This window comes from Anomalospiza imberbis, chromosome 36 (genome assembly GCF_031753505.1).
Source record: "Anomalospiza imberbis isolate Cuckoo-Finch-1a 21T00152 chromosome 36, ASM3175350v1, whole genome shotgun sequence".
NCBI lineage: Eukaryota > Metazoa > Chordata > Aves > Passeriformes > Viduidae > Anomalospiza > Anomalospiza imberbis.
The window spans coordinates 237,691-260,247 of NC_089716.1; the positions used below are offsets into that span (position 1 = coordinate 237,691).

At 57.5% G+C, this 22,557-nt stretch overlaps 2 protein-coding genes and 1 pseudogene across 2 annotated transcripts; 1 reads left to right on the forward strand and 2 right to left on the reverse strand.

The window, feature by feature from the left end:
• LOC137464098 (uncharacterized) overlaps positions 1–22,557 on the reverse strand; it is a 1,364,046-nt pseudogene that overhangs the window by 229,831 nt on the left and 1,111,658 nt on the right.
• On the forward strand, positions 1,688–3,305 carry LOC137464077 (zinc finger protein 418-like). Its single transcript, XM_068175390.1, has 3 exons — positions 1,688–1,706; positions 2,313–2,631; positions 2,707–3,305. The coding sequence occupies exons 1-3, from the start codon at positions 1,688–1,690 to the stop codon at positions 3,287–3,289; spliced, it is 921 nt and encodes a 306-aa protein (XP_068031491.1). The 3' UTR covers positions 3,290–3,305.
• On the reverse strand, positions 12,711–18,189 carry LOC137464101 (uncharacterized). Its single transcript, XM_068175410.1, has 3 exons — positions 18,073–18,189; positions 16,787–17,833; positions 12,711–16,320 (listed from the first exon to the last, which is right to left on the reverse strand). Exons 1-3 carry the CDS (start codon positions 18,085–18,087, stop codon positions 15,466–15,468), a joined length of 1,917 nt encoding a protein of 638 aa, XP_068031511.1. The 5' UTR covers positions 18,088–18,189; the 3' UTR covers positions 12,711–15,465.

A 22,557-nucleotide genomic window follows, 5' to 3' on the forward strand; every position in this document is an offset into this window, starting at 1 on the left:
TGCCCGGTGCTGCCGCTGCCCACCACAGAGAAACCCCCTGACATCCTGACCTCCTTCTTTTCCTCTCCTGGAATCCCAGGATGGAAAGGATCTGGATCAGCTGGCAAATTCTGAGCATAGAACAGTGCTGAAATACATCCCAGTCCTCTGTATTTTTCTCTTCCTTCTTTTTTCAATCATCCTTTTTCTTACCACATAGATTCCTCCTGCTGCTTCTTTCCTTCACCACATTGCTGCACACTGCCCTTCACCCGATCCCTTCCCAGCACACCAACACCATCCATCCCCTGTTGTCCAAATCCCTTCTCCACTTCCCTTATTGCTCCCCTGGGTGTCCATGTCCTTAATTACCTCTGGGGGAATGTGCAAACTACCTCAACATTCTCCCAAGGGACCCTTCAGAGACATTTTGGGATCATCATCCCTTTGGCCAGGACCCCTCCCTGGCTTTCCCTTTTCTCCTCTCCCTGGGTTCCCTGCCATGTTCACTCCCCGAAGATCCCAGTGCACTCACTGCTGAGATTTTCAGTGCTCTCTCCCTGCTGACTCTTCACAGACCCCCCTGATGTGTCCCTCGTCTGTCTCCTGGTCACTCCCGGGTCCCCAATTGATTCCCGGTGCCGCCGCCAGCCAAGGGAGCCGATCACCCAAAGTGGGTAAGGCACCTTCAGCTGCACTCCCTGCCCGCCGCCCCGGACGGTGGAAGGAATTCTGGATGAGCCCCAGGGTGTGTGGGAAAATTGACATCAGCAGAGGTTTCTGTCCACAAAGCAGACAGAGGAGTCCTGTAAAAGTAATTTCATTCCTAGAAATGGGAGAGGCCATGGGACATTCCCCATGGGATCTCTGCAGTTGTTGGAGGACACAGCCTCCTTTTCATCCCAATTCTCCTGGCCACATCTCCCTCTCCCTTTCCCCCCTGGCTGAAGTACTTGAGAGGTGCAGACTTCCCAATCCACCTAGTACATACTCCCTTCATATGCACCCCAGTATTGTATAGCAGACGATATTCCTGGCTCTGTCTAGTCTTTGTTGTTCTTCTGGAAGTTCATGAATTGAGCAGGACCTTGGCTGAGCAGCAGTCTGTGTCATCAATTGATAACATTTCCTGAAACCAATGGCTTCTCCTGTCACTTCCTTATGCACAGGTGCCTGGCCCTATCTCGGAGCAGATTCACAGCATCTGTTTGTAAAGACACTTTCCTCTTGTTCCTTTCATGGGGGTCCCCCGTTTTCGGGACATCCCCCCTGGAGCAGGGTGTCCCCTCTTTGCTGCAGCCCCAGCCCTCAGGCAGAGCTCAGCCAATCAGAGCGCAGGGCGCTGATGACTCACCAGTTGCCAGGCAGACTCGCAGCTCCCAGCGTTCCCCACCTGGAGCCCACCTGCGCCCCCCCCTCGTCCCCATCGCCCCCGCGAGGGGAATTTGGGGAGGTGGGAGTGGGGCAGCGCCAAGGCCGGGCCCCCCCGCGCTGTCCTGGCGGGAGCGGCTGCAGTGGGGACCGAGTGCGGGTGGAAGCGGCCGAGAGCCCAGCGCTGCCCCAGCCCGACCTGCCCCAGCTCCATCCCTGCCCCTGCGCTGGGATGCTGTGGGTCTGGGGGGAAGAGGGAGCCGGCAGTGGGTGCTGGGCCTGGGGGCAGGAGGAGAAGGGAAGGAGAAGCAGGGTTGAGGAACAAAATGGTCAAACGATGGACGTGGCAGGAGAAGGTGGGATTGTGCAGGAGAAGGAGGAATAGCAGGAGGAAGAGGAGGGTGAGGAAGAGCAGAGACACAGGAGGAGGAGCAGAAACAGGAAGCAGCACAAGGTTCCACCCCTCCCTGTGTCTGCAGCCTCCCCCCAGCCCCAGGAGCGCTGCTCCCCCCACATGCAGCAGGTGACTGTGGAGGGGGATCCAGGATTTTCACGGGGTGAATCTTGGTGTTTCTGAGCTTGCTTGGGCTAAATGTTGTTGCTTTGGTTTTATATGTCAGCTGGATCTTTATTTTTTGGAGGAGGTTTTTTGCTGACTTGAGAGGTTTGGGGAGTTTTTGCTCTGTGTCTTGAAGTTTACAGGATCTTTGAGCTGAATCTTGGTGTTTTGGAGGTTCTCACAGACACAAGATTCCCAATGACTTCCTGAGATGAAGTGTGGCTAGGAGGAACCTCCAGTCCAAGTTGCTCTCCTCTTGTTTTTTCCCCAAACCAGGATTTTTCATTCCCAGGGCGTTTCTGGATGAAGGAGGAGGAAAAGCCCCGGAGATCCTGCAGGAGGAGGGGCTGCAAACCCAGCCCAGGAAGCTGTGGGGAGTAAAGAGCCCCCCTGAGCCAGGAAGGCGGCCGGAGATCCAGCTGGAGCTCAGAGGTGGTGGAGAAGGCTCATGGCAGGGAGAAGCCCCACAAGTGCTTGGAATGTGGGCAGGGATTCAGCCAGAGCTCCAGCCTGGTCCGGCACCAGAGGATCCACACTGGGGAACGGCCCTACGAGTGTGGGGAGTGTGGGAAGGGATTCAGCCAGAGCTCCACCCTGATACAGCACCAGAGGGTTCACACTGGGGAACGGCCCTACGAGTGTCTGGAGTGTGGGAAGGGTTTCAGAGACAGCTCTGGCCTGATCCGTCACAAGGGGACTCACACCGGAGAGAGGCCCTACGAGTGTCCCCAGTGTGGGAAGAGGTTTCACACCACCTCCACTCTCCTCCTCCATGAGCGGATTCACACAGAGGAGAGGCCCTTCCGCTGCCCCGACTGTGGGAAGGGCTTCAAGCAAAACTCCCACCTCACCGTGCACCGGCGCATCCACACCGGGGAGAGGCCCTATGAGTGTGGGGAGTGTGCGAAGAGCTTCTCCAGGAGCTCCCACCTGATCCGCCACCAGGGGAGTCACACTGGGGAACGGCCCTACAAGTGTGGGGAGTGTGGGCAGGGTTTCAGCCGGAGCTCCACCCTGATCCAGCACCAGGTCATCCACACGGGGGAACGGCCCTACGAGTGCTTGGAATGTGGGCAGGGTTTCAGCCACTGCTCCAACTTGATCGGACACAAGAGAATCCACACTGGGGAACGGCCCTACGAGTGTGGGGAGTGTGGGAAGAGCTTCAGAGAGAGCTCTGACCTGATCCGGCACCAGGTGATCCACACTGGGGAACGGCCCTACACCTGCTTGGAATGTGGAAAGGGCTTTGGGTGGAGCTCTGAACTGAGAAGACACCAGCGCATCCACAGCGGGGAGAGGCCCTACGAGTGTGGGGAGTGTGGGAAGAGCTTCTCCAGGAGCTCTCACTTGACCAGACACCAAGGGAGGCACCAGTAAGGGAAGCCCTGTTAGTGCCCCGAGTGAGGGAAGAGCTTGGAGTGAGGGAAGCGCTTCATGCGCTGCTCCAGCTCCATCCCCCATGGGCAGTTTCCGGCTGGATGATCCCCAGTGACCCTTGTTGTTCAGAGCCCTGGTGATCCGTGGTCCTGGTGATCCCCGTTGGCTGAGGGGATGGTGTTGGCTTCTTCTCCTTGTGCTGCTGTGATTTGGGAGGGTTCCCATGGATGGGGGAGGGGCGGTGAGTGGGGGGTCCTGTTGCACTGGGGGGGGGGGCTCATGGATCAGGAGGGGTCCCAGCATTTTAAGGGGGGTCATCTAACGGGGTGAGGCAGTGCACGGGGGGGTCCCGGTGCTCGGTGACTGGAAGTGTCGGAATCCAGGACATCCCTCTGGCTGCCCTGGATGGCTCGAGCCCCTGGCAGGGGCCTCCGAGACCTTGGCACGGTGTCAAGAACGCCTGTGGCTTTGGTTTTAGCCCCTGGAGAAAACTGCCAACGTTGTATGAGGAATTACAAGCCACGAGGGTTTGAGTAGGGTGGTAGGTGAATTAACACAGGGTGAAAAAGTAGAATTTTAGGGTTTTAAAATAAGGGGTTCAAGGGGACAAGCTGGAGGGATTTGGGCGTGTCCTGACCTTCTTCTCCTTCTTCTTGCCCTCCATGTCTTGCTGTGGTGGTGACACTTTTCTCTTGGTTGAAGGTAGAGTCACAGTGTGCAACATGAATGATAGGTGTTGGCACGTTATTGTAAACACAGTACAGGTACTTTTTAGTGTAAAAGGCAAACACCGCCCTGAGGGCAGGGAGGCTGCCACAGACTGACCTGACCTGCCAGACAGAGCTCAGCAGAGCGGACAAAGCATGTTATGGATAAGAGAAAATAAACGACCTTGAGAAGCAAAGCTACGCATCCCGACTCCTCCTTTGGCTGCATGGGCTGGGAGAAAAGGACTTTTCACAATCTCAGGGTCATCTCGACCAGCAGAAAACCGAGAGGGGGGGTCTCCACTCGTCCCAGTGCCCGGTGAGGGGGGGCGGAGGCACTGAAGGGGGTGCAGGTGCGGTTTTTGGGGGGTCCCAGTGCCCCCCGGGGCAGGGTCAGTGCTCAACAGTGGGGGCTGCCTGGGGACCCCTTCGGCCCCCAAATCACAGCTGGGTCTCCTGCAAGGCACTGAGGGGAGGCTCGTTCACCCCCCCGCCCCCACCAGCGTCGCCACACACCTTCCCAAAGTGTCCCCAAGTGCTCCCAAAGTGTCCTCAGAATGTCCCTGAGTCTCTGCATAGACTCATCATGTGCTCCGTCAGGTGATGTTTCATCTTGAAGCGTTTGCGGCACTGCGCGCAGGTGAAGTGCCGCAGGTCCAGGTGCATGTTCACGTGCCGCTCGCGCATGCTGCGGTGCAAGAACGCCTTCCCGCAGTGGTACACGAACACCTTGGCCGAGCTGCATGAGCTCACCTGGGTGGCAGGTGAGGGCTACGAGGGGCCGGGACACGCCCCGGCTGCGCGGGGCGCTCTGCGGGCAGCTCCGGGATTCATGATTCGGGTGGGTCTGGGCGAAATTCCCGAATTTTCGTGTGAAATTCTGCCGGTCCTTTTCAAAATCCCCTCAGTTCAGTCCAGAATCCTGCTGGTTCTGGTTGAAATCCGCGGCTGTGCGTTACTTTTCTCAGCCCCGGTCATCTCTCGAACACCCGGCTTGGGCGTCTCAGCTTTTCTTCGGGGCCGGGGCTCACCGCAGTTCCCGGGCGCTTTTGCCTCCGCGCTCCGGGGTGGGCTGTTGGCCGCGCTTCGCCGTCGGCGCGAGGGAAGAAACAAAGAGGCAGGGAATTCGTCCAAATCCGTCCGCGTGGCGGCTGGATGCTTTATCGGCTGAGAGAGCTGCGATGGAAAGGCTGCAGCCGCTCCCAGCTTCGCACGGAAGCAAATGGCCTCGAGCATGCCGAGGAGTGGGATGAAATAGGGAAGGGACAGGGCGGACGGGGAGCCCTCCCGCCCAGTGGGTACAGACATCGCGGTGATGACGTGTACTACAGCGACCAATGGGAACACGGCAGGGGCGGACACGAGACTTTGGGGTGAGTGGGACCGCGAGAACAGGGAGACGGGCATGGAAACCACACTAGGGAAAAACCCGGGGGATGCACGAGGGTACAGAGAACTGGAAAACTAACAAAGAAAAAACCCATAATTTGAACCCAAACCCAGGATGCAACAATTCCCCGCTTTAAATAATATAAAAAAGACAGTTGTTTCTGTTTGGATTCTTGCGCAGTGGCCTCTTCTCCTAGCTTCTTCTGCTGCTGTGACTGCTTTGTAGATGGAGAGGGCCTGGGGATGGTACTGGTGCTGCTTTTTTCCTGGGTGTTTGGGGATAGGGGAACTGGGACAACAACTTTATTATAAACACGGCCTGGAGACATATACGGTCTGAGGTAGATGTGGGAAAAGTGCTTTTTAGGGAGATGTTGAGTCTCTCCCTTTTCTGCGGTGTCTGCGATTGGATGCAACCCTTTGGTTGGTGGGATCATCGGTTGCATCCACTGGCACTGTATCGCTCTGACTCACTGACTGTCCTGGTGTGTAAGGTTTGACATGCCTCCTGGGGATCCACTTGACTCCTGAGGGCGTGGATACGCAGGCATATCCCCATCCCCAAGTCAAAAGTGGTAATGGAGCCTGGATTTCTTTAGAGTCTGGATCCCTCACTAATACTGGAGGCCTCTCCTCTGGCTGGAGCTCCTGATGTTGTTTGAAATGTCTCAGGGCTGGCGGTTCCGGTCTGTCAAAAGAGCAGTTTAGGAAATTGATGGTAAACAAGGCCTTGCAGAGCCTCTCGTGCGGTGACAGCACTCGCACATCTCCCCGCTGCTTCCGGAGGACCTGCTTCAGCGTCTGATGAGTCCTCTCTATTATGGCCTGGCCGGTGGGGGAGTGAGGAATCCCGGTTTTATATTGGACCCCCCATTCCTGCAGGAAGTTACTGAGCACCCTGGAAGTATATGCTGGACCATTATCAGTTTTTATTGTGGCTGGGACCCCCAAAGTAGCAAAGGCGTGTATGAGGTGTTTTCTCACGTCTGTGGCCCTTTCCCCTATGTGGGCTGAGGCAAAAACTGCTCCCGAGAAGGTGTCCACGGTTACATGGACATACCTGAGCTTCCTAGGTTCAGGGACTTTGGTGACATCCATCTGCCATACCTCACATCTGCGGAGGCCTCTGGGATTCACACCTGCTCCCAGTGTTAGTAAAGATGCCTCCTGACAGTTGGGGCATGAGGCCACAATTTCCCTGGCTTGGTCACGCCCCAGATGGAACTGGCGTACCAGACCTGGGGCATTTTGATGGAACTGCTGATGGCTGAGCCTGGCCTGCTCGACTATGTTCGGCTGGCCTCCCAGCTGTACTGGGGCTGCCAAGGCGTCTGCTCTGCGGTTCCCTTCGGCAATAAAGCCTGGGACATCCGTGTGTGACCTCACAGGTACCACATAAAAGGGATGCTCACGGTTAGAAACCAGGTGTACTAATTCTGTGAGCAACCTGAAGATGACCTGATTTGGGACCTCTTTTACAACTGCATGTTCAGCTCTAGACACTGCTCCTGCCACATATGCCGAATCTGTTACCAGATTAAAAGGTTGATCGAATTTTTTAAAAGCCCTCACGACAGCATCCAACTCAGCTACTTGTGGGGAACCTTCCACCACCTTAATGTCTGATTCTCACAACGGAGTCTCTGGGTCCTTCCAAGTCACTACTGACTTGTGGGACTTCCCTGACCCATCTGTGAATACTGTCAGTGCTTTGAGTGGCTTTTTACTTTGCAATTCTTTTGGCAATATTTTGAACTCTGTGTTGAACAGATGATGGCCAGGATGCCCAATTTGAATTTGGCCTGAGAAGCTGTCTAGAGCAAACTGCAAATTTTCATTTTGTCTGAGAAGGTGTTCAAAGGTCTCCTTGGTCATTTTCCCCGTGGATGTTTTGATGGGGAGGTGGATACATGTGAAGTCACAACCCGCTAGTACTTGCAGACGAGCCCTGGCCCGTATTATGAGCTGTGCCATCAGCTCTTGTGGCCTGGCGATACTCTTGGACTGTCTGTGGCTGAGGAACACCCACTCTATTATCAAGAGGGGGTCCTGTTGGCCCTTGTCCCACTGGAATATTATACCGTATAAATGGGGTAACTCACCTAATATGATGAAGCGGAAAGGCAGCCCTGGTTGACAGCGATGGGCTTGCCTACTCACGATGGTGGTTTGGACCTTCTCGAGTGCAGCTCTGGCCTCCCGGGTCAGGACTCTTGGGGAACTTAAACCCTCATGCCCCTCCCTTTCTGCTAACAAGTCAAAAACAGGGGATAGTTCTCTCGTGGTGAGTCCCAGCCATGGCCTGATCCAATTTAGTGATCCGCACAAGCTCTGGATGTCATTCAGCGTCTTGGGGTTGTTACTTATCTGAATTTGTTGAGGCCTAATCGTTCGGTTATTAATTTCTAGGCCCAGGTACTTCCAGGGTGGCAGTAGCTCTACCTTCTCTTTTTGTAGTTCGAATCCGGCCACCGACAAGGCCCTAACAGTGTCCTCCAGAGCTGCTTGTAGGACCTCGCTGTCAGGGGCACAAATCAGCACATCATCCATGTAATGATAGAAAATACAGGATGTCCACTTGGCACGCATTGGGGACAGAACCCTGGCGACATACCACTGGCATATAGTGGGGGAACATTTTAGCCCCTGAGGTAGTACTGTCCAGTGGTAGCGCTTCATAGGGGCTTCCCTGTTGATGGAGGGTACAGAGAAGGCAAAACGGGGAGCATCATCCAGATGGAGCAGGATTTGGAAGAAGCAATCCTTAATGTCAATTACAGCCAAATTATAATTTTGGGGTAGCATAGATGGAGATGGCATACCCGGTTGGAGAGAGCCCAGATTTTCTATGGCTTCATTAATTTTCCTTAGATCATGGAGGAGTCGCCACATGTCCTTCCCTGGTTTTTTAATTACAAACACTGGAGAATTCCAGGGGCTGTTTGTTTTTACAATGTGTCCTTTGGCCAATTCCTCCTCCAGTATTTTTGTGAGGGCCTGCAGTTTTTGTTTACTTAGCGGCCACTCCTCCACCCAGACGGCCACTGCTCCACCCAGACGGCCACTGCTCCACCCAGACGGGCTTACCTGTGAGCCATGTTAATTTCTGTGTGGGGCGCTCCTCAGTGGCCGCACCTAAAAATGCTAGGGGCCAGAAATTCCAATTTGGCTCCCCACTGGGACATGGCGTCCCTCCCCCATAGTGTAAATTTACAATCGATCACGAACAGACGAACGGACATACTGAGGCCAGCAGCCCGTTTGGACCATTAATTTGGATAATATTTCTGAATTCTCTTGCTGGCGGGGCCCGCCTAGTCCTAAGACTGGCGTGGCCACGCTTTGTAGCTCCCAGTGTGACAGCCACTTATGTGGTGGAATGACCATCACGTCTGCCTGTGTCCAACATCCCCTGAAGGTATGCAGAACGGCCCTCACACTTGAGTTTACACCATACGAGGGGTTTCTCCTCTCCCAGCTTCCCAGCATAAAAGACTGAGAGTTCCAGGTCATTGCAGAGAGCACGAGGAATAGGAATTGCCTGTGCAATGACTTGGCCCTTAGGTAGGAAGAGTGGGGGGTGGACACAGCGTGCCGTGAGATAGAAGAGCCTCGGATTAAGGGTGGAAATTACCGGATAGAATTCTATCTCCAGTGGAGTGCTCTTTGTGACCCCAACAACGAGGTACCTGCAGTTTAAAAGGTCTTCCTTCCTTCCTCCTGGTTTCACAGCAGCAGATGTGCGATAGAAGCTCTGCATCCGCTATGAAGAACTGCCAGTCGTGGGAACGGAAATGGACAGGATTAGTGAGTCGGAGCCGATAAGGCTCCCTGTTGTCAGTGGTGGAGAGGCAGCCGCTCACAGATGGAACTAGGTGGTGCATTGCGGCTCCTCTTGCGGCACCGCACCTTGCCTCATTTCTATCAGTGCACGGGGCAAGTCTGCGCTGTCCCCCTAGTGTTTTGAAATAGTGGGGTTCCCGTCCCCCCTCCCTCCTCCCGCAGCCCCAGGTGGTGTAGACCCTAGAAATGGGCAGTGAGCCAGAAAATGTCCCTCTTGATGACAGCGGAAGCACCGGCGTTTAGGTGGGAATTGCCTCAATGCTGAATTCCTTGAAGGAGCAGCAGCCGAGGTGACCAGCTTGTCCTTGGGTTTCTTTGGGGTTCCTGCCTTCATCAGGTGTGACTTCAGGGTGCACTCCTCGATGATCTGGTCGAGGGTCAGAGGTGGTGAGACTGGCAGTGTTAAGATGATTCTTTTGCACATGTCATTGGCGTTCATGTACACCAGTTCCAGGACCAGTCCATCCTGGAGCTCAGGTCTCTCCACATGTCTCTTGACTGCTGCCTGGACTCGGTCTACAAAGTCTACAAAAGGCTCAGCAGCAGATTGTTTAATTGCTGCATAGGGAACCATCGGGTCCTTGGTGGGCATGCCCAGGAACGCACGCTCTGCTGCACCCCTGGACATGTCCAGCACGGCTGCTGGAATCCCCCGAGCCTGGAGCTGCCCCTCATGCCATTCTCCCTCACCCACAAGATGGTCTAATGTGGTGTTATATTTTAGTTAAATGGTATGCTCTGTCTCACCCCTCGAAAATGTATGGTCTATTCCAAGCCTGTGACCCTCCCTGCAGTGTCCTGTGTCTGTAATCCCATTGGCCCAATCTGTTCTGCGCCCACTTTGAATCTCCCTGTTCAGTGTGCCGGGGGGGACGGGACTCTCTCTCTTCACCGGCTCTCCTGGCTGGTGCCCACTCAGCCCCTCTCTCCCCCTCCCCTTTCTCCCCTCACTCCCCTTTCCCCCCCTCTCCCTCAGAAACCATGCGGCCTCCCGGAGGTAGGACCCCCAATAAACCCTCATCTAATTAGCACCCTCAGAAGCCGTGTGGAGTCTCCTTGCCTGCCTGCTGCTACCAGCGAACTCACAACTTGGGGGGCCCCCCAGGGACACCCCCGGTGGGTCCCTCCCCAAAACACACCGCTACAGTCTAAGGTGATTGGTTCTTCCGCAAAATCCAGGCTGTAAGGCCCCTCTCGGATTTCGGGAAGCAGGTCTGCTGCCAGTTTCTTCCACCTCCTCTCCCACAGGTTGTATTCCGATGGGAGAAGCAAGCAGCTAAACAGACACTTAAGGTCTGCCGGCACCATGGTTTTAGATGTTAAAGTTGCCTTTAAAATGCCCTTAAAGAAGGGGCTTTTTTGTCTAAAATCGCACAATGCTTTGCAGACCTCTTTTATGGATTCATAGGGAAGGGGTGTCCATGTAGGGTTTTCCCCTCCCCTGGTGTAGGAGGCTGGAGTGCGGAGCGACTGCTCGAGTTCATAAACCGCGCCCCGTCCCCCCCTCCCGCCTCCCTCCCCTCCCCCCGGGGCTCCGAAGGGAAGAGCGGGAGGACGCAGGGGCGGGGTGCGAGGGACAGGGCGGGGATAATCCTCTTCCAGGTACTGCGGGGCGGAGGTGACAGAGCCCTCCCTGCCGGGAGAGGGTGGGGCTGATGACGCGGCAGGCGGAGCATGCGAGGAGGGAACGCCCACCCGAGGGGGAACAGGGGGAGGGGTGGCAACCCGATGCCTGGAGTGGGCGGTGCCCACGCCACAGGGAAGCAGGAGGGGGTGGGGTCAAAGAGGGGATACAGGGAGCAAAGGGGAGAAAAGGGTTGTGGGAAGGAGAAGCCCTCCCTCGTGGCCATCCTCCATCTTGGGAAGACAAAGGTCCCGGCCATGTAGCTGTGGCCTCCTCAGGGGAACAAAGGAAGGGATTTAGGGACACGGTGCTGCGCAGGGGAGCACCAAAGCTGGGATTTTTAACTGGGAAAAAGGGGTTGGAAAAAGGGTTTGGGGTCGATTCCTCAGCGAAGTAGCTAATTTCGCTAAGGCGGGGGCAGCTCAGGGGAGCCAGGAGCACGGTCCATGTCTGTGGAGCTGCCCTGTGCCTTAGAGCAGCGGAGCACTCCGCCCTGCCCACCCGGGTTAGGGGAAGAAGGGGTAGGAGAAGAAGGTAGGGAAACAGGTTCAGGAGGAATAACTGTTTTGCTCAATGGCCTTTTCCCTTCCCGGTTCGCGTCCCGCACGGACTCTGCTTTTACGACCTCCGATATTAACAGATGGAGCTTGGGGAAGTAATTTTTCATGGAGGGATCCCCGCATTCAATTCCCTCCGGTAACCTTGCTCCCAGGCGCTCCCAGAACTCCTTTTTGTGAGCTTCTTCCGCGCTTACGTGGGTAAAGGAAAAGCACAGCCATCTAACAAAATTCCTAACTGAACTTTTGGGGTAGGGGCCCTTCACTGATAGGATTTGTTTAACTTGGAGGTAAAAATCCTTCTGTTGGGTGGTTAGCACGGTCCCCATGCTATTCCACCCAAGCGATCCCACCCCTGATCACAGGAAAAGCAGAAAAAAACCAAAAAGGGCGAAAGACCCCGGTGGCTGCTGCTCACGTGGTGCACCACGCGTCCCCTCGTCCTGGGAGCGCAGCCAAAGCCCACCCACGTGAAGGGGAGTATTAGTTGGGCCCATCCCTACGACTAATACTCACCAAACTAGAATCTCTGCTAACAAAAGCTTCAACCAGGGTCTTCGCTTCCTGGAAGCTTCTTCTCCTTGGCTTTCTGTGACCATGAAAAGTTTCGCTTCCTTTTCCATGCGCGGAAAGCACCGCGTGCTTTCCGCGGGGGCGACAGAGATTTCACTGACCTACGTTGGGGAGTCTCCGCTCCCGTTTTCAGTCCGGCACGAAGCACTGTTCTGGCGCGGACCGCGGCTCGCTCGGCCGGGCAGCGGCGCTCGCTGGTCGGCGGTGCGGCTCTGCGGCAGCGGCTCTCCGCGCGGCTTCCGGGTGCTTCACAGTGAATCTCCGCCTGCGTTGGTGGCTGCACTGGCTGTGGCCCCACCGTTGGGCGTCACTTGCAGCGTTGCATTGTTTTTCCCCCAGTCCCGGGCAGCTCCAGAGCCCGGCGAAAGGCACAATTTCTTGGCGGAGCCGGGGAGCCGCGTGATCCGGGCGCTATGGCGTTAGCGCGCCGGCGTGGGGTGGGTGCACTGCGTTGCCGTCACTAGGCTGAGGTAAAGGGATGAAGGAATTGTCCAAACTCTCTCACGGTAGCCTGCAGAGCTTTTATTGTCTCACAGAGCTGCGGTGGTGTAGTGCGACCGCTCTGCAGCTCGCGTGGGGGAGAATGGCCCTGAGTTCTGGAAGGGGTGGGATTTTATCAGGGGCAGGGCGAGGAGAGCAGAAGTCCTCCCGCCCAATGGGGACAGGCACCATGGCGATGACGAGGACCACGGCGACCAACAGGGACGCGAGAGAGGCCGACACGGGGCCCCGGGGCGAACGGGGTTGCGGGCACGGGGTAACAGACACAGAAGTTTCAGGAGTGGGCAGGGGGCGGCTTACAGGACTGACAGGGTGACTCTCCAATGGTGAGCAACCCGGAGCGAACCACCGTGGGGGGGAACAGGGGAGTACAAGGGGGTACACGGAACCGGCTAACTAACATACATGAGGATCCCTAATCTGAACACAGTCCAGGATGCAACACCACAGGCCCTTCCCTCAACCGCTTCGGGAAAATTTCCTCGGAGAGAAGTGGAAAAAACCTGTTTATTTAACGAGTGAAGCACTCCCCAGCACTAAAATTTAACAACACCAAATGACAAAACTCTGAAGAGACAACAAATTCAGAAAGTCTCTCCCGTGGCTGGTCGCTCTGTTATCGGTCCCTCCGGCGCTGGGGATGGCTGCTGCACGTCACAAAGTGCAAAACTCTCGGTGTTTCCCGGTGTTCCCTAGGTCCCGGTCCAGAGCAGGTTCAGATGGTTCCAAGACAAGGGAAATAAAACCAGTCCAGGGAAAGCTTGGGCTGCCTCAGCTGGCTAAAGTAATTAAAAAGCAAAGGAGCGCTCTGTTCTGCCCTGTTGGGGAAGCTGAAACAAGAAGGCCTTATAGGTACGATTGCCTAGCAGGGATTGGGAAAGTGCAGAGAATGCCAGCCAGATTGAGGTGAGAACGAGCTTTGAGGTGACAGACCTTGGCTGCTAAGTAGCTGGTGGGCAGTGGTGTGGCTGGTGGAAGATAACTCCCTTTTTTGACCCACAGACAGAGCAAAGGGTCAGACAAAGTGTTCTGTCTCATTCCTCAGAAATGCAGAGTTTATCTCGCACTTGTAACCCTCCCCTGAAGTATGATGTTTCTGCAATCCCACTGGCCCAAAGTCCTTTACTGCACCCACCTTCAAGCCCCCTTGAGAAGGTGTACCCAAGAAGCCGGGGCCATCTTTTCTTCTTTTGTTCTTCTTCTCCATCTTTTGCCTCCCTCTCTCTCTGCTCTCTCGGAACTCTCTCGCTATCTCGCCCTGCCCCCACTCCTTGGGGCCAGCCTCGAGCTGCGCCTGGCAGCTCCGAGCAAGGCCCCCACAATAAACCAAATCTCCTGAGACCGGGCTCTAGAGGTCTCTCGTCTCCATCTGTCCTGACCGTGCTGGACCAGCGCTCGCCGCGCTGCCCCGTCCGTGCCCAGACACCACGGTCCAGCAGGATGGGGAGGAGCGTTGCTTTTAGAGGAGTGAGAGCAGTCCTGGTAACAAACTCCGAGCTTCGTCTTCTCCCCGCCTTCGCTCTCAGAACCAGCCCTGAAGGCACAGAAGAGAACATCCACCACAAACAGAACACAGGACTGGGGGTACGAGCATCATGACCTCAGCGAGGACAGTGTGGCAACAGAGGAATTTATTTTCCACGCCTCCCCGTGTAAAGGGCATTTTGAAAGAGCCCGTCTGGGCATTCTCTTTAGTCCGAACTCCTCGCCCCCTCGGGGTCTGGCCAGGGAAACGCTTGCAGCTTCATCCCAGATCTGATCGGGAGAAGCCCCTGTCAGCCAATCCCGGGGCTTGGTAGCTCCGGTGACATAAAACAAAATCTGTCTGTATATTAATGCAAAAATATATATATAGATGCAAAACATTTATATATTGGAAAAAACTTATATATTACAAAATTTATATATAAAGCAAAATATTTATATATTGGTGCAAAATATTTTAATAAAATATATATTTATATTTATTTACTCTATATAGTATTACTATATATCTCTCTATATTATGAATATGCATAAATCCTCATGAATATGCATGAACCCCAGTGATGTAACAGGATGTAAAAAACACGGTTTAATTAACAATGAGCTTTTGGTAATTGGGATTTTATCCCTTAAGAGACTTTTTGTAAAAATTTCAATTCTGACCCGTGTTTCTCACAGGGGGTCTCGGCTGATAAAGGGGGAGGGCAGGACCGAGCCCCAAGGAACCCCCCCCGTGCTGGGGACCCCCCTGTGCCCCCCTCCGGTGCTGGGCCCCCCCGATCCCGGCTCTGTTCCTGGGGGTCCCGCGGCTCCAGGGGGGTCAAAGGGGAGGGGGCAGAACCCCCGTGATGAGTGGGGGCACAAAGGGGGGTCCGGGCTCAGTGCTCGGGGGGGTCGGTGCTCGAGGGGGTCCAGTCCCTGTCCCGGTGCACGGGGCTGGTGCTGCCCGGGAGTCCCAGTGCCTGGGGGGTCCTGGGGCTCAAGGGGGGGGTCCGGTCCCTGTCCCGGTGCTCGGTGGTGGGGGGGGGCTGTCAATGCACAGGGGGGTCCCGGTTCTCGGGGGTCCCAGTGGGTGCCCAAGGGTGGCGTGTGACACAGAGAGAGACCCCGGTGACACCAGGGACCCACACACAGGGGCTGGGCTGGTCCTGGTGACACTCAAAGGGCTCTTGGTGGCAGAAGGACCCGCCCAGTTCCTCCTGCACAAGGTCCTGGTGACACAAGGAGCTGGTGGCACTCAGGGGACTCTTGGTGTCACGAGCAGCTGGTGGCACTTGGGAAGCTCTTGGTGTCACAAGGAGCTGGTGGCACTTGGGAAGCTCTTGGTGACACGAGTAGCTGGTGGCACTTGGGGGGCTCTTGGGGGCACCCAAGGGGCTCTTGGTGACATGAGGAGCTGGAGGCACTTGAGTATCCACAAGTCTCCCCAGTGATGTCACTGCCCCGATGACATCACAGCAGTGACATCACTGTCCCCGCAGCAGCCTCGGCACGTCCTCAATGGCTTTCTGCCACCGCTTGGCCACCGGGGCCACCATAGGGACTGAAGAGGAAGTCGTTGATGTCCCCAAGCACTCCCTGCAGCTGACGCGTGAACAGCCTGGTGCTGGCCTCCCACATCCGCTTGGCCTCCACCGCTTTGGCCGCCAAGGCCTTGGGGACATCGGGGGACGCCTTCTTTATCTCCTCCAGGGTGGCCTCGACAGCCCTGAGCCGGCGCTGCATGGTCCAGGTGAACATGGTGCCTTTGTCACACATCTCCACCAAGCGCTCCAGCAGCCCCAGGACCACCTCTACCTGCTCTTCTCTGCTGGTAGCCGCCCTTGCCTGGCTGGTGGCCACCACGACCTCTCCCACGGCACTCTTGGTGGCCGCCTCCTCCTCGCTGGTGGACGCCAAGACCACCTCCTCCCTGTCCAGGGCCAGCAGCAGCTGCTGGTGGCCCGTGGCCATCCCGGTGCTGCAGGCTACCACGATGCGGGCGCCCTCCTCCCGCCCGTCCGAGGCCGGGGCGGTGGCCACGTCCTCACAGGCGTCGCGGACCTTGGCGGCCTCCTCTGCCAGCCGTTCCCAGCTCTTCCTGAGCGTGGCCGCCGACTCCCGCCAGGCCTTGGCCACGGCTCTCATGCTGGCCCAGGTGGCCCCCGGGTTGGCCTCAAGGGTGGCCAGGGCCTGGCCCAGGGAGGTGACGTTGCCGTGCTCCAGGGTCCTACGGAGGTGCCAGATGACACTCCTCATGTTGGAGCACAGGAACTTTGGGTACGTGCGCTGCTGCGCACCCTGCTGTGGCCCGGTCAGAATGGCCACCACCTTGTCCAGGGTGGCCAGAATGTCAAACATCACCTCCTGCATCTGGGGAGGGGACAAGGGAGGTGTCAGGGACCTCGTGGCACTTGTGGCCTCTTGCGGTGACCCCGTGCCCTCGAGGGGTCCCTTTGCCCCTCCATCCTTTGTTGGCCTCTTGTCCCCTCTGCCACCCCCTGCCCATCCCCTCGTAGCCCCTGTCACCCCCCTGCCCCCACTGCTGTCCCCTCTGCCACCCCCTGCCCATCCCTTTGTAGCCCCTGTCACCCCCCTGCCCCCACTGCTGTCCCCTCTGCCACCCCCTGCCCATCCCCTCGTAGCCCCTGTCACCCCCGTCCCCACTGCTGTCCCCTCTGCCACCCCCTGCTGTCCCCTCTGCCACCCCCCTGCCACCACACTCGTAGCCCCTGCCCCCACTGCTGTCCCCTCTCCCACCACATGTCCCCTCTATCCCCCCGTGCTCCGTCCCCTCTCGTTGTCCCCTCTGTCCCCCTCTCCCCCACCCTCGTCAAACCTTTTGGGGCTCCACGCTCCCTGGGGACGCTCTGGGGAAGCTCTGGGGACGCTCCGGGGGCCCAAGGAGCCTCGGGATGTCCTCGATGGCTGTTTGGCACCGCTCGGCCACCCCGCGGCCACCGGCGCTGTTGGGGTCACCATCGAAGAAGAAGTTGATGATGTAGTCAAGTGCCCCCACCAGGTGGTCCTTGGCCAGGCGGGTGTTGGCTTCCCATAGCCGCTCAGCCACGGCCACCTTGGCAACCAAGTCCTCGGGGACATTGGGGGTTGCCTCCTTTGTCCCCTGCAGGGCGGCCTTGATGTCCCCAACCCTGCGCCGCAGCTCCCGGGGAAAGGCGGTGGCTTCGTCACACGTGGCCACCAAGCGCTCCAGCAGCCCCAGGGCTGCCTCCGCCTGCTGTCTCACCATGGTGGCCCTCGTTGCCTGGCTGGTGGCCACCCTGGAATGTCCCCTCAGCTGGGCTTCGTGCCCAGCCACCACCTCGGCCACCTCCTCCCTGTCCAGGGCCAGACCCAGCTGCTGGGCCGCGGCCACCAGGATGTTCCGAGCTGTCCCACAGCCGGCAACCTCGTCCTGTAGCTCCCTGGCCCAGGCGCTGGTGGTGGCCACCATATCAGCTGCTGCAGTGGCCACCTCCCTGCAGGCATCACGGAGCTTGGTGGCCCTCCTGGCCAGCCAGGCCCAGGTGTCCTCGAGCACGGCCACCGAGGCGTGCCACTCGATGGCCACCATTGTCACATCGTCCCACGTTGTCCAGGGGGTGCCCGCGTAGGCGGCCAGGGCCCGGCTCAGGGAGGTGGGGGGGTCATTGTGGCAACCATCATCATCCTCGTCATCCTCGCAGGTGCCACCACGGCACCACCAGGTGCCACCGATGCACTCCAGGCTGGCCCAGAATTCCTTGGTGAACTCATCCAGGTCCCAGGTCAGGCGCCACAGGGACACAGGCAGCCACAAGTCCTCGTCCAGACTGGGCAGGGTGGCCAGCAGCTCATCCAGGATGGCCACCGCGGTGACCTGCGGCTGCAGCAGCGCCGGGGACAGCTGGAAAGGGGACAGGGACCTGGTAGCACTCGTGGCCCCCTGCCCCCGAGGGTCCCCTTTGCCCCTCCCTGGAGGGCTCTGCTGTCCCCTCTGCCACCCCCTCCCCCGCCCGTGCCCCCTCCCCCTTTGTCACCTGCCCCCTCCCCGCCACTCCCCGTGTCCCCCATCCCCCACTGCCCCTCCCCCGTGTCCCCTCCCCCCGCAGTGTCCCCTCTGTCCCCCTCTGTCCCCCGCCGCACCTCCTGGGGCTCCATGCTCACTGGGGCCGCTCTGGGGACGCTCCGGGGCTCCAACGAGCCGGCCCCGGCCCGGCCCCAGCCCCGGCCCCGGCCCCGGCCCCGGCCCAGCCCCGGCCCCGGCCCCGGGCGCGGAGCCGCGCGGCACCGGCGGAGCCGCCTCACGACGAGCGCCCGAAATGGCGGGGCGGGGGTGACGTCACGGGAAACGGAAGCGCGGCGGCGCGGTGCATTGTGGTCCCGGTGGGGCCCAGCCCGGCCGAGCGGGGCCGGGGCCGGGGCCGCGGGGCGAGAATTTGGGGGCGCCGAAGGACCCCCGGGACCCCCCCGGCAGCGCGGGATGGGCGACAGCGACCGCGGTCAGCCCCGGGAGCGGGGAGCGGGGGGGATTGGGGGGTCCTGAGGGGGAACTGGGGGAGCTGAGAGGAGCTGGGGAGGTCCTGAGGGGGTTTGGGGTGGATTTTGGGGGTTCTGAGGGGGAATTGAGGGTCCTGAAGGGGGCTGGGGGCCCCTGAGGGGATTTGGGGGGATCTGAAGGCATTTAGGGGGATTTTGGGGGGTCGTGAGGGGGAATTGGGGGTCCTGGGGGGATCAGGGGGGCGCTTGAGGGGGATTTTGGGGGGTCTTGAAGGAGAATTGAGGTGGGGAGGGGATTTGGGGGCGTTCTGAGGGGGTTTTGGGGGGGATTTTGGGGCTCCCGAGGGGGTTCGTGAGGATCTTGGGGGTTCCCGACTGGGTTTGGGGCATCCCGAGGGAATTTTGTGGCTCCCCGAGTGGATTTTGTGGGTCCCCGATTGGATTTGGAGGTATCTGGGGGGATTTGGGGATTCCTGACTGGATTTTGGGGGATTTTCAGGCCATTTTGGGGCCCCTGACAGGATTCTGGGGGGATTTGGGGTAATTTCGGGGTCCCTGACCGGAGTTTGAATTATTTTGGAGTTATTTTTTGGAGTATGTTGGGGTAGTTTCGGGGTCCCTGACCGGAGTTTGAATTATTTTGGAGTTATTTTTTGGAGTATGTTGGGGTAGTTTCGGGGTCCCTGACCGGAGTTTTGGGGGTTTTGGGGTCCCTGCTGCTGCGGTGTGTTGCAGCTGGGTTCATCGTGTCCAGGGAGGGCGCAGCTGCCGGCGCCGGGCAGGGAACAAACGAGCCGGGTCCTGGTTTCAGAGAGCTCCAGAACCCATTTCTTACCCCCGGGGAGGAGGGCGGGATGGAGAGGAAAGCCCGGGCAAAGGCAGGGCCGGGGGTTTTTATAGGGGAGCGCAGGGCCGGGGTCAGGGTTCGGGGCAAGGGAGGAGTTATCAGCCACACAAGGAGGGTGAGATCAAATTCCTGTCTCTTAGGAACAGGGGCACTCCACAACTCCCCCGTTTTTAAACTGATCAGTGCATGCTGAATAACTTATAATAAGGGGATTCTCGGGAATGTGACTTACCAGTTTACAAAACCAAAATGAATATTACTCAGCTAAATTAACAAGGAATAGAAAAGCATGTGAGACTTAATCTCAAAGGATAAAGTAACAGAAATGATGGTACTTGATTAAATGAATGTTATTACTTAATGAGTTCACAGCTCCATCTCCTCTGGCTTTCGATCTCCTCACCAGGAGGGGTGCAGTTCTTTGAGCTCCTCTTCACGAGGGGCGCAGTCCGTAGTGTTGGGTCTGGGCTTTGGTGCCAGCGCTGTGGCTGTTGTTATCTGGAGTGACGGTGACTGCGAAGCGAGGGGAGCGGCGAGGGCCCCGGCGTAGGGCTCGGAGCGGGACCAGCGCCGGGGGCCGGTGGCAAGGCCGGCTGACTCCTGCACGGGCGAGCAGCCCCGCCAGGCGGGCCCAGGGCAGGGCCAGCTGCAGCCGCGGCAGGAAGGGGCGAGGGAGGTAGGAGGGAAGGGGAGGTTCAGGAGCAGAAGAGAAGGAATTGGTGGGAAAAAGGGGAATCCTAAACAGCGTGGTAAGCGCCATTTTTAGAAGGAGGGCCCGGGACGGCGCAGCCGTCACCATTCCGGGTAGGGAACGGGGGATATGGAAAGAGACAGGGGAGAAGGAGGACACAGGACGGCGAGAGGACGGCAGCACTCCCGCGTCACTTCTGGAGGGATTCCGTCCCTTGTTCTGCCTTCGGGGAAAGAGGGATAGGGTGGCAGAGAGGGACACAGAGAGACAGCAGCAACTCCGTGCCGTCCTGGCAGTTTTCACTCCTTAGGAACAAAGGGTAAGGAAAGATATGGGCAGCTTCACAGAAGCTGGAAACGTGGGGGTTCACAGGAGGGGGCAGCACAGACCCAGGGCATCGACGCGCTGCATGCAGTCGCCCATAACTGTCCATAAGTACCCTCCAGGGCGTTACCGTCCATAAGCTGCAGCAGACGTGTCGGGAAAGTTGACAAGAGTCCCTGGAATGCTCCTTTTTGCAGGCAGGCTGGCCGCTTGTAGCTCTTAAAAACCGCCTCCCATGAGAAAAAGAAACTTAAACCGTTCATAAGCGTTTCGCTGAGGGATGTGTCGCCGCAGGCCCCCAGCCGGGGAATAATTAGCATTGACCCCATGATTGCAGAAGGCTGATCCATTGCTTTATGCTGTATTATACTGTATCATATCATACTATACTATACCTCTTAAGAAGCTCGTAACCCTTACAGCCAGTCTGATACAGCTTTGACCTAACTGGTCAATCAATCCAAACACCATCCAGTGTCAAGTTAAGATATCACCCTTTGGTAAACAAATCTCCATAACACATTCCACATGTGCACAACAGCAGGTGCAGCAAGTGGAGATAAGAGTTGTTTCCCATTCTTTTCTCTGAGCTTCTCACAGCCTTCCCCAGGAAAATGCCTGGGAAAGTTGTGCCTGTTGCTCTCTGTGGCCAGAGAGCTGCTGCCACAGTTTCCCCTTTTGTGTTGAAAGAAAAAAGGCGGTGTTTGTAATCCTCTGCAGGGCCCTTTGCAGGAAGGAGAACAAACACAGCTCAAGGGTTCCCTTAGCAATTTGCTGGGTGTCAATCAGAACCTCAATCAGATGCTGATGTAGAATGGTCAGGGAGATTCTTTACCTGTAGAATATCTACTTCTATCATATCATTGAGACAAGGTTTACAATATTAGAAAACCAAACAAGAATGCAAGGAGTGATCATTGTTTCAAAGTCCAAGCAGCTGATTCCCAGGAGAAGGCCCATTAGCTGGAGATGTTGATCTTTGACATCCCTGAATGTCCTTCTTGGTCCTGAAACAGAGAACTGCTGAATCCTGAAACAGAACAGCTGAATCCTGACAGAGAGAACAGCTGAAGAAGGTTACTAACAACAATTAGAAATCAATCAGATGATGCACATAATCAATAACACCTGTGACATTATATAATTATCAGGCACTATAGCACTGACCTTCCTCCCAGAGTCTGCAACAGCTGATAGACCTCAGCTCAGCAGAGCTGGAAATCACTCCTGGATCATGATTTCCAAACTCCCTTTGAGAGCAGGCTCAGCTGTCATATGTATGTGTGGCCAAATTGCCAAGCCAAAATGACTTGAATCCTTTGGATGCAGAAAACATCTGGGCTGATTGTCAGTCATCCCCATCCGGGTAGGGCAAGGACATGGCCACAGCCCAAGCTCTAACTGGAGGGTTTTCAGGATTACCTTTTCCCTGTAAAACTGTGATCAAATTCAGAGGCACTGAGAAAATCTCTGGAATGCCATGGCCACAGCCTTTAATTCAACCACTTGGGCCGAGGCTGGCTCGTGGCCTTCCAGCACGTTGAGCTGTCAGTGAAGACGGTAGCTCTTTCCCCTCTGTTCTTTTTTTCTTTTCCTTCAGAAGGCCAGCAGCGCCGGCGGGCCGTAGGACCCAGCCCCGGTGGGTGGGGTGGGGGACCCGGCCCTGGCGGGCAGGCCAAGATTCATCCCGCCGCTGCTGAGCCCAGATTCATCCGGCTCCTTCCCTTCCCCCAGCTTTGCACTGGTGTCATTTGGGGCCCCTGGATCTGGGGTTCCCGGGCCAGCCCATGCCTGTCCCCAGACGGGCGATTCACTCCAGCCTTCTCCTTCACTGCCCGCCCCCACCAAGCGGCCAACGTCTCAGCAATTCCCCCGGCGATTCTCCCTTGCTCCGCTCCTCCCGGGCATGGCCCTTGCCACGGCCTCTCGGGACCCCGCTCCTCCCGCCCCGCGAATGACGGCGGAACACACGCGGTGCCCCAAGGCCCGGCAGGGAAGGTGCTGCTTCCAGGGGAACGTTGATCTTCAGATCTCGCAGCACGGCCAGGCCGGCGCCCAGCTGCGAGGGCGCGCCCTGCTGAGGGACAGGCTGCCGGTGCTCGCTGCTGTCGCTGTCTGTGTGTCCTGGCGACCCGAGGGAAACAGCGAGGATCGGACCAGCTGGGAGCAGCGAGGAGGGCTGGGGATCTTCTCCAGCGCCACAGCTCGTGTTCCGGATGGGAGCCGGGCCGGCTGGAGGCGGCGGAGCCGGCGAGGGGGCGTCCCCGGC